Source organism: Pseudorca crassidens, chromosome 8, assembly GCF_039906515.1.
Source record: "Pseudorca crassidens isolate mPseCra1 chromosome 8, mPseCra1.hap1, whole genome shotgun sequence".
NCBI lineage: Eukaryota > Metazoa > Chordata > Mammalia > Artiodactyla > Delphinidae > Pseudorca > Pseudorca crassidens.
Genome location: NC_090303.1, coordinates 31,398,559 through 31,410,800, shown reverse-complemented (window position 1 = coordinate 31,410,800; position 12,242 = coordinate 31,398,559). Strand labels below are relative to the sequence as shown.

Sequence of the window (12,242 nt, the reverse complement as noted above, 5' to 3'; positions counted from 1 at the left end):
TTTGCAAAGAGTAACGTTTGTATTTATGTGTTAAATTTTTTAAAAATTCAGTTATATTTTTAAATTATAGAAAGAACAATCATTCCTACATGAACAATTCACAAAAGAATATACACAGATGTCAATAAACAAAGAGAAAATGTTTTGCTTCATAAGAATTCAGGTTAGGTTATTTTTCCCTATAAAATTTCTACAGACTGCTTTATAATGTCTAAAGCTGGCAATGATGTGATGAAATACGGAAAGATAAAATACTATCATTATTTGTAATGAGAAAAACTGGAAATAGTATGGAAGTGGTTAAAGTATGAAATCCATAAGACTAGACATTCCTCAACCATTAAAATACCTCAAAGGATATTTAATGGCATTGGGAAATGCTTGAAGTAATATTAAGTGAGAGTGCAATTCACAAAAAGGACACTAAAATATTTACAATATGATCTAAATTTGTAATAATTACACACACACAATCTATGTATATTATAGATTAGAAAGATAATGGTCTTATGTCTTATAATGGAAATGTTAACTTTGTTCCTATATTTTTTCATATTTTACAAATTTTTTTACATTGAGCATGCAGTACATTTAAAATAAAATGTTGTACTCCCTCTTGCAAGAGCACTGGAATCACAACTAACTGCTGAACAATCATCGACAGGAAGACACTGAAACTCACCAAAAAATATACCCCACATCCAAAGACACAGGAGAAGCCACAGTGAGAAGGTAGTAGAGGCGCAATCACAATAAAATCAAATCCCAGAACCACTAGGTGGGTGACTCACAAACTGGAGAACAATAATACCAAAGAGGTCCACCCACTGGAGTGAAGGTTCTGAGTCCCATGTCAGGCTTCCCAATCTGGGGGTCCGGCAACGGGAGGAGGAATTCCCAGAGAATCAGACTCGAAGGCTAGCGGCATTTGATTGCAGGACTTCGACAGGACTGGGGGAAACAGAGGCTCCACTCTTGGAAGGCACACACAAAGTAGTGTGCGCGTCGGGACCCAGGGGAAGGAGCAGTGACCCCATAGGAGACAACCAGACCTGCCTGCTAGTGCTGGAGGGTCTCCTGAAGAGGCAGGGGTGGCTGTGGCTCAAAGTTCTGGGAAGTACTCCTTGGTGTGAGCCCTCCCAGAGTCCACCATTAGCCCCACCAAACAGCCCGGTAGGCTCTAGGGCTGGGTTGCCTCAGGCCAAACAACTAACAGGGAGAGAACTGAGCCCCACCCAACAGCAGACAAGCAGATTAAAGTTTTACTGACCTCTCCCCACCAGAGCAACACCCAGCTCTACACACCACCAGTCCCTCCCATCAGGAAGCTTGCACAAGCCTCTTAGATAGCTGCATCCACCAGAGGGCAGACAGCAGAAGCAAGAAGAACTACAATCCTGCAGCCTGTGGAATGAAAACCACATTCACAGAAAGACAGACAAAATGAAAAGGCAGAGGACTATGTACCAGATGAAGGAATAAGATAAACCCCCAGAAAAACAGCTAAATGAAGTGGAGATAGGCAACCTTCCAGAAAAGAATTCAGAATAATGACAGTGAAGTTGATCCAGGCCCTCAGAAAAACAATGGAGGCAAAGATCGAGAAGATGCAAGAAATGTTTAACAAAGACCTAGAAGAATAAAAGAACAAACAAACAGAGATGAACAATACAATAACTGAAATGAAAAATGAAAAATGAAAAATACACTAGAAGGAATCAACAGCAGAATAACTGAGGCAGAAGAATGGATAAGTGACCTGGAATACAGAATGGTGGAATTCACTGCCGCGGAACAGAATAAAGAAAAAAGAATGAAAAGAAATGAAGACAGCCTAGGAGAACTCTGGGACAACATTAAACACAACAATTCACATTACAGGGGTCCCAGAAGGAGAAGAGAGAGAGAAAGGAGCTGAGAAAATATGTGAAGAGATTATAATCAAAAACTTCCCCAACATGGGAAAGGAAATAGCCACCCAAGTCCAGGACACAGAGAGTCCCAGGCATGATAAATCCAAGGAGAAACATGCCAAGACACATAGGAATCAAATTGGCAAAAATTAAAGACAAAGAAAAATTATTAAAAGCAACAAGGAAAAAACGACAACATACAAGGGAACTTCCATAAGGTTAACAGTTGATTTCTCAGCAGAAGCTCGACAAGCCAGAAGGGAGTGGCACCATATATTTAAAGTGATGAAAGGGAAGAACCTACAACCAAGATTACTCTACCCAGCAAGGATCTCATTCAGAATCGATGAAGAAATCAAAAGCTTTACAGACAAGCAAAAGCTAAGAGAATTCAGCACCACCAAACCAGCTCTACAACAAATGCTAAAGGAACTTCTCTAAGTGGGAAACAAAAGAGAAGAAAAGAACCTACAAAAACAAATCAAAAACAATTAAGAAAACAGTATTAGGAACACACATATCAATAATTATCTTAAATGTGAATGGATTAAATGCTCCAACCAAAAGACACAGGCTCACTGAATGGATGCAAAAACAAGACCCATATATATGCTGTCTACAAGAGACCCACTTCAGACCTAGGGACACACACAGACTGAAAGTGAGGGGATGGATAAAGAGACTCCATGCAAATGGAAATGAAAAGAAAGCTGGAGTAGCAATACTCATATCAGATAAAATAGACTTTAAAATAAAGAATGCTGCAAGACACAAGGAAGGACACTACATAATGATCAAGGGATCAATCCAAGAGGAAAATATAATAACTATAAATATATATGCACCTAACATAGGAGCACCTCAGTACATAAGGCAAATGCTAACAGCTGTAAAAGAGGAAATCGACAGTAACACAATAGTGGAGGACTTCAACACCTCACTAACAGCAATGGATACATCATCCAGACAGAAAATTAAAAAGGAAACACAAGCTTTAAATGACACAATAGACCAGTTAGATTTCATTGATATTTATAGGACATTCCATCCAAAAACAGCAGATTACACTTTCTTCTCGAGTGCACACAGAACATTCTCCAGGATAGATCACATCTTGGGTCACAAATCAAGCCTCGGTAAATTTAAGAAAATTGAAATCATATCAAGCATCTTTTCTGACCACAACGCAATGAGATTAGAAATCAATTACAGGGAAGAACTGTAAAAAACACAAACACGTGGAGGCTAAACAATACATTACTAAATAACCAAGAGATCACTGAAGACATCAAAGAGGAAATCAAATAATACCTAGAGATAAATGACAATGAAAACACGATGTCCCAAAACCTATGGGATGCAGCAAAAGCAGTTCTAAGAGGGAAGTTTATAGCAATACAATCCTACCTCAAGAAACAAGAAAGGTCTCAAATAAACAATCTAACCTTACTCCTAAAGGAACTAGAGACAGAAGAACAGACAAAACCCAAAGTTGATAGAAGGAAATAAATCATAAAGATCAGAGCAGAAATAAATGAAATAGAAACAAAGAAAACAATAGCAAAGATCAATAAAACTAAAAGCTGGTTCTTTGAGAAGGTAAACAAAATTGACAAACCTTTAGCCAGACTCATCAAGGAAAAGAGGGAGATGACTCAAATCAATAATATTAGAAATGAAAAAAGGAGAAGTTACAATGGACACCGCAGAAATACAAAGCATCCTAAGAGACTACTACAAGCAACTCTATGCCAATAAAATGGACAACCTGGAAGAAATGGACAAATTTTTAGAAAAGTATAACCTTACAAGACTGACCAGGAAGAAACAGAAAATATGAACAGACCTATCACAAGTAATGAAATTGAAACTGTGATTAAGAATCCTCCAACGAACAAAAGTCCAGGACCAGATGACTTTACAGGTGAAATCTACCAAGCATTTAGAGAAGAGCTAACACCCATCCTTCTCAAACTCTTCCAAAAAACTGCAGAGGAAGGAACACTCCCAAACTCATTCTACGAGGCCACCATCACCCTGATACCAAAACTAGACAAAGATACTACAAAAAAAGAAAATTACTGACCAATATGACTGATGAATATAGATGCAAAAATTCTCCACAAAATACTAGCAAAAATTCTCAACAAAATACTAGCAAACACACTCCAACAACACATTAAAAGGACCATACACCATGATCAAGTGGGATTTATCCCAGGGACACAAGAATTCTTCAACATACACAAATCAATGTGATACACCATATTAACAAGTTGAAGAAGAAAAACCATATGATCATCTCAATAGATGCAGAAAAAGCTTTTGACAAAATCAACACCCATTTATGATAAAAACTCTCTAGAATGTGGGCAGAGAGGGAACCTACCTAAAAATAATAAAGGCCATGTACGACAAACCCACAGCAAACATCATTCTCAATGGTGAAAAACTGAAAGCATTTCCTCTAAGGTCAGGAACAAGACAAGGATGTCCACTCTTGCCACTATTATTCAATAGAGTTTTGGAAGTCCTAGCCACGGCAATCAGAGAAGAAAAAGAAATAAAACGAATCCAAACTGGAAAAGAAGAAGTAAAACTATCACTGTTTGCAGATGATATATACTGTACATAGATAATCCTAAAGATGCCACCAGAAAACTACTAGAGCTAATCAATGCATTTGGTAAAGTTGCAGGATACACAATTAATGCACAGAAATGTCTTGCATTCCTATACACTAACAATGAAAGATCAGAAAGAGAAATTAAGGAAAGAATCCCATTCACCATTGCAGCAAAAGCATAAAATACCAAGGAATAAACCTACCTGAGGAGGTGAAAGACCTGTATGCAGAAAACTATAAGACAGTAATGAAAGAAGTCAAAGACGACACAAACAGATGGAGAGACAGATACCATGTTTTTGGACTGGAAGAATCAATATTGTGAAAATGACTATACTACCCAAAGCAATCTACAGATTCAATGCAATCCCTATCAAATTATCAATGTCATTTTGTACAGAACTAGAACAAAAAATCTTAAAATTTGTATGAAGACACAAAAGAGCTCAAATAGCCAAAGCAATTTTAAGGGAAAAAAATGGAGCTGGAGGAATCAGACCTCCTGACTGAAGACTATACTACAAAGCTACCATAATCAAGACAATATGGTTCTGGCACAAAAACAGAAATACAGATCAATGGAACAGGATAGAAAGCCCAGAGATAAACCCGCGCACCTATGGTCAACTAATCTATGAGAAAGGAAGCAAGGATATACAATGGAGAAAAGACAGTCTTTTCAATAAGTGGTGCTGGGAAAACTGGACAGTTCATGTAAAAGGATGAAATTAGAACACTACCTAACACCATATACAAAAATAAACTGAAAATGGATTAAAGACCTAAATGTAAGACCGGACACTACAAAACTCTTAGAGGAAAACATAGGAAGAATACTCTTTGACATAAAGAGTCTTTTTTGACCCACCTCCCAGGGTAATGGAAATAAAAACAAAAATAAACAAATGGGACCTAATGAAACTTAAAAGCTTTTGCACAGCAAAGGAAACTAGAAACAAGACGAAAAGTCAACCCTCAGAATGGGAGAAAGTATTTGCAAATGAATCAACAGATAAAGGATTTTCTCCAAAATATATAAACAGCCCATGCAGCTCAATATTAAAAAAAAAAAAAAAACCCAATCCAAAAATGGGCAGAAGACCTTAGTAGACATTTCTCCAAAGAAGACATACAGATGGCCAAGAGGCACATGAAAAGCTGCTAAACATCACTAATTATTAGAGAAATGCAAATGAAAACTACAGTGAGGTATCACCTCACATCGGTTAGAATGGGCATCATCAGAAAATCTACGAACAACCAATGGTGGCAAGGGTGTGGAGAATGCAACAGTGCATTCCCACCAAATGCATTGTTGGTGGGAATGTAAACTGATACAGCAGCCACTATGGAGAACAGTATGGAGGCTCCTTAAAAAACCAAAAATAGAATTACCATATGATCCAGCATTCCCACTACTGGGCATATACCCAGAACAAAACCGTAATTCAGAAAAGACACATGCACCCCAGTGTTCACTGCAGCACTATTTACAGTAGCCAGGTCATGGAAGCAACCTAAATGCCCATCAACAGGAATGGATAAAGATGTGGTACATATATACAATGGACTATTACTCAGCCATAGAAAGGAATGAAATTGCATCATTTGTTGAGACGTGGATGGACCTAGAGACTGTCATACAGAGTTAAGTCAGAAAGGGAAAAACAAATATCGTATATTAACGCATATATGTGGAATCTAGAAAAATGGTACAGATGAACCAGTTTGCAAGGCCGAAACAGACACACAGATGTAGAGAACAAACATATGGACACCAAGGGGGGAAAGTGGGGGGGTGAGGGATGGTGGGATGAATTGGGAGATAGGGATTGACACATATACACTAATATGCATAAAATAACTAATAAAAACCTACTGTATAAAAAAATAAAATTCCAAAAATAAATTATTGCCCAAATATCCACATGCTGGGTGTTCATTAATTCCTCTAACAAATAATTTCACTTCACAATAAACATGGCATTGTAGTTCTAAAAATAAAATAAAATAAAATGCTATTTCAAAAGTAAACTAATATTCTTTAGGTCACACATTTTCAAGCTTAATAGTGAATGAAAAAATTCCTTTCAGAGAATTTCCATGTATTGTTATTTCATTTAAAAACTATTTTGGGTGTATACATAGTAATGACTCATAAATGTACACTTCGAGATCTGACCTCTTTTCTGAACTCCAAACATATATCCAACTGCCTACTGGCATATTCTCTTGTATATAAATTATAATAAATTCCTGTATTAGCAGAAATCTTGAAGTCACCATGTAGAAAACAAAATTGTTGATTCTACCCTAACATGGCCATTTCCCCTCTAATTTTCTCCATCCCAGTAAATGCCACCATCGGAATCAGCAATCCATCAGTAAATCTTACTGGTTCTACCTCCAAAATACCTCTCAAATACCTCTACTGCTCTCCACCCTCAGTATCAACTGCCTCGTTCAATGTATCATCCATGCTTCCTGATTTCCTTCATCTCATTTTTTTTTCCTTCATCTCATTCTTGCTCATAGTACTGACCACCTAATTTATATTGCACGTAACAGCCAAGGATCCTTTTCACATGTAAATAAAATGTACCTTTCATGCTTAAAATTGGTAAAATGCTTTCTATTATTTTTAGGAGAAAATCCAGACTCCTTAGCATGTTACAAGGCCCTACATCAACTGACCACCACAACCAAATCAGTATCTCCAGGAGTGCTGTTTTTAAAGTTCTCCAGGTGATTCTCATGTGCACTCAGGGCTGAGAACACTGCCCTCCCTACCAGATTTAGCTCTTGTCTACTGCTCTTCAATCTCTTCTTCTACCACCCTCCCACTCAATTGTTAATGTAGAGCCATAGTGCCTCTGTCCCTTAAAATTCCAAGCTCTTCCCTACCCTCACACCTGTATGCTTACGTTAAACAACAAAGTCATTGTGAAACATTTACTGAGTGCAACATATTTATGAGGTATGGTTACAGAGCTGGGGATACAAAAACAAAGACCATGTTTGTGGGACTGTATTCTAGGAAGGAAAGATAGGTAACATGCAAATAAGTACATACACATACACACACACACACACACACACACACACACACACACACACGGTGGTTAAAATGCAGCAGGTGTGTGTAGGGAAGGGGGAAAAATGCTATTTTAGACGGTCAGGGAAGGCCTCTCAGATGACAGCAAATACCTATCTGAAATAAGGGAGTCATCCTTGCACGTATTTCAAGGAAGAGACTACTAAGCCGAGGAAATCATGACCGTGAAGGCCTTGAGGAGGGCGCTTGCGTGGCATGTTCAAGGTACAAGGGAATCAGTGGCAGCCTTGTAGGAGACAGGGTCAGAGAGGTAGATGAGACCTAGATCATGTAGGGTCTCTCAGGCGGACTTTGGATCTTGCGTGAGTGAAAGAAAAAGCCCTCGGAGGGTTCTGAGTAGGAGAACAATACGAGTTGAGTTCCATTTGGCCATCAGGGCTGCTGTGTAGAGAAGGGTCTGTAGGGAAGGACAGGTGGCGGCAAGAAGACCGCAGAGAACCTGTTGCAGCGACCTAAGTGGGAGAAGACGGTGGCCCAGCCAGGGTGGCAGAGTTGGAGAGAGCAAGCAGGGACCAGATTCTGGAGAGCTGTTTTCCTGGTTATTCGTATGACGGATTCCTTCACATCCTTAACATCTCAGTTTCATCATCCCTCCCTCAGACACCTTCCCTGACCACATACTATATAAAGCAGTGCTCTGACTCTACCAGTTTGTCTCTATTACCACAACAATTTGATTATTTGCTCTACAACCGTCGTCACTATTTGCAGTTATCCTGCTTATTTGTTTGCTCTTGTTCCTGTTTCCCAAGTAGAAAATACTATCTTTAAGAGAGGGGTTTTGTCTGTCTTGTGTCCTTAGCACCTAAAACAATCCTTGGCACATTTTAAGTTCTCATTAAATATTTCCTGAATAAGTGAATGGAAACTGTCCCAGGATCATTAAAAATACATTTTTCAAAAAGTCAAAGAGCTGAGGCATATCTGGCTTAAACTCTTATCACTGCATGCAATGTAACATCCACGACTTGTCAGAGAATATGTTGGAATCCTTTAGTTATTCTCTGTATGTGATGATGATTTTGGACCTGGTAAAGGATAAACATGGCTAATAAGATCCATCATTCAACCTTCAATTTGTAGATTAATGTACAGACACTGAATACTCTGGGAATACATCATCTAAGACTTGGATGCCAACAAATACAAGCACCCCTGGTACGCACAAATCACGCTTGACATGGGGACAGATGATAAAATTTTGAAAAAATAACACTGAATGTAAACTCTTTAAAAAAGGAAAAATAGAAAAACAGTACCTTAGAAACTGAACTATGTCACACATTTTTTTTTAAAGAAGTCAGAAGTTATTAGAGGGAACGGTCGCTGCCAGAACAGTGGGCTGACTTCCTATTTCGAACATGTGCTATTAGTCAGTTTTTACAGCCAGAGAACAAAGGAATGGTCCAAGGTGAAAATTTCATTTACTGATTGGTCGAGGCATATATACCTTCCTTCTATAGAGTGGGAGTGGGACAGGGCAGATGCCTTTCCTTATTTGGGACAGGTCCCATCGCCCAGGTGGCCTCAGGAATTTCATAACCATCGCAACATGGTGGGGAGGGTGATTAAGAGTCCAGTAGGGGGTGTGACGCTGAAACGTTTTCAGGCAGGGTCGTCCTTTGTCCTTGAAACACCCTTGTCCTTGGAGCACCACAGCACGGAGTCTTGCTCACTGGACCACGAGGGAAGTCCCAGAAGGCTGATATTTAGAGAGGAAATTCCGGTGGAACATAGATGTTTAAAGGGAACTGCTGTGATGTTTGCCACGTGGTATGCAATGTCACTCTTCTTCCACATCTCCTCCAAAAAATCTTCAGTAAAACTTTATCGCTCCATCATGTACAGCAGACTGGAACTGGTCTCCTAGCATTGCATTTAAACACTGAATGCAGCCTCAGAGTGGACCAAGGGTGAGAGCTCTGGTTACCGTGGGGTGCCTTGCCACATCTGGCCACATCTGATTTTTTTTTTTAAACATCTTTATTGGAGTATAATTGCTTTACAATGGTGTGTTAGTTTCTGCTTTATAACAAAGTGAATCCGTTATACATATACATATGTCCCCGTATTTCTTCCCTCTTGCGTCTCCCTCCCTCCCACCCTCCCTATCCCACCCCTCTAGGTGGTCACAAAGCACTGAGCTGATCTCCCTGTGCTATGTGGCTGCTTCCCACTAGCTATCTATTTTACGTTTGGTAGTATATATATGTCCATGCCACTCTCTCACTTTGTCACAGCTTACCCTTCCCCCTCCCTGTATCCTCAAGTCCATCCTCTAGCAGGTCTGTGTCTTTATTCCCGTCTTGCCCCTAGGTTCTTCATGACAATTTTTTTTTTGATTCCATATATATGTGTTAGCATATGGTATTTGTTTTTCTCTTTCTGACTTACTTCCCTCTGTATGACAGACTCTAGGTCCATCCACCTCACTACAAATAACTCAATTTCGTTTCTTTTTATGGCTGAGTAACATTCCATTGTATATATGTACCACATCTTCTTTATCCATTCATCTGTCAATGGATACTTAGGTTGCTTCCATGTCCTGACTATTGTAAATAGAGCTGCAATGAACACTTTGGTACATGACTCTTTTTGAATTATGGTTTTCTCAGGGTGTACGCACAGTAGTGGGATTGCTGGGTCGTATGGTAGTTCTGTTTTTAGTTTTTTAAGGAAACTCCATACTGTTCTCCATAGTGGCTGTATCAATTCACATTCCCACCAGCAGTGCAAGAGTGTTCCCTTTTCTCCACACCCTCTCCAGCATTTACTGTTTCTACATTTTTGGATGATGGCTATTCTGACCGGTGTGAGATGATACCGCACTGTAGTTTTGATTTGCATTTCTCTAATGATTAATGATGTTGAGCATTCTTTCATGTGTTTGTTGGAAATCTGTATATCTTCTTTGGAGAAATGTCTATTTAGGTCTTCTGCCCATTTTTGGAGTGGGTTGTTTATTTTTTTGATATTGAGCTGCATGAGCTGCTTGTAAATTTTGGAGATTAATCCTTTGTCAGCTGCTTCATTGGCAAATATTTTCTCCCATTCTGAGGGTTGTCTTTTCGTCTTGTTTATCGTTTCCTTTGCTGTGTAAAAGCTTTTAAGTTTCATTAGATCGCATTTGTTTATTTTTGTTTTTATTTTCATTTCTCTAGGAGGTGGGTCAAAAAGGATCTTGCTGTGATTTATGTCATAGAGTGTTCTGCCTGTGTTTTCCTCTAAGAGTTTGATAGTGTCTGGCCTTACATTTAGGTCTTTAATCCATTTTGAGTTTATTTTTCTGTATGGTGTTAGGGAGTGTTCTAATTTCATTCTTTTACATGTAGCTGTACAGTTTTCCCAGCACCACTTATTGAAGAGGCTGTCTTTTCTCCGTTGTATATTCTTGCCTCCTTTATCAAAGATAAGGTGTCACACATATTATTATTCCCATTTTTCACATTCCACCTGAAATGCCTCTAAGCCTGCTCTCTTCTTATTCATACAGTGCTATATGTAGCCCCATTATCTAAATTCCCAAGCTCTGACAGATCCCTGTGAAGAGACGGCCACACTCTGTGAAAGGGGACTTTCCAAGCCTTTCTGTCAATTCGCTATTACCTTGTTCTCCACCTCTCTTTACCCTACCAGGTTTTAGTATTTTCTTTCTCATTCTTTCCACAAATTTAAGTCAAACCCCACACAACCAAAATGAAATGCATCTGAATTGGTAAAACATCCTTTTCTGAACACAAATTAATTGATCTTGTCTCTTGTCTTGGTCTCATTAGTATTGTCTATGACCACACTAACCACCACGTATTTACAGACCATCAAATTTTATCTGAACTTGTCATCAAATACCTTGGGTAGAACAAATATGGTAATATGTGTACTGATTTTGGAGGATGATGATGTGATCACTGAGTCAACCTGAAACAGTGCTCTGCATAAACACCTAAAGGACTAATTTGCCAAATGTCTCAAAAGCAGGAAAGAGAAACAAATACGCATTAAACGCCTAAGTCGTAAAAAATAATTGCCCATGACAGATGACAACACCATCAGAATCATAGTGTAGGAAAGACAAAAACAACAAAAGTGAGCACAGTTAAGAATAATAAAGATGTAAAAAAAATAAAATAAATAAAATACTATTCTAAAAAAATTTATAGATGCAAATAAAATATACTAAAATAAAAAATAATACAAAAAGCAGCCTCACCTGTCATCTCTGATATGATAGAAAAATCCATAGCCATTGTGTACCATGGGAACCACCACTCCCTGGACTCTTAAATAACCAATCAGACTTGTTGAGAGAACAAAGTTTCCACCTCCTCCACTGCATGGCACAAAGAAAGGATATTTTACTAGGCTTACAGAAGCTTACATTGTTTCTGAAAAGCTTTTAACATTCAGGAAGAAAGAAACTGATGAGGTTACAAAACACTACATTATATTACCTTCTGGAGAAAAGTGGGTCTGTAAAGAGTTCTGGAACAGGGAGACATTCCTCTTTTGCTATGAGTGAGAGACCTAACAGATGACGGTCAAATCCTGCAATAAAACCCCAAACCTGAAGTTAGAAAAATGTCTT

The 12,242-nt window shown here is 38.6% G+C and overlaps 1 protein-coding gene across 6 annotated transcripts in view; it reads right to left on the bottom strand.

The window, feature by feature from the left end:
• CROT (carnitine O-octanoyltransferase) overlaps positions 1-12,242 on the bottom strand; it is a 75,429-nt gene that overhangs the window by 16,777 nt on the left and 46,410 nt on the right. For 5 of the 6 annotated variants that reach the window (XM_067746116.1, XM_067746117.1, XM_067746114.1 and 2 more), the window contains 2 exons: positions 12,109-12,202; positions 11,868-11,987 (listed from right to left, as the gene is read on the bottom strand). In XM_067746116.1, the coding sequence (XP_067602217.1) occupies positions 11,868-11,987; positions 12,109-12,202 (214 nt within the window). Of the gene's footprint in view, positions 1-10,997; positions 11,056-11,867; positions 11,988-12,108; positions 12,203-12,242 lie in introns of those variants that run through there. The other variant, XM_067746115.1, reaches the window with a different exon arrangement.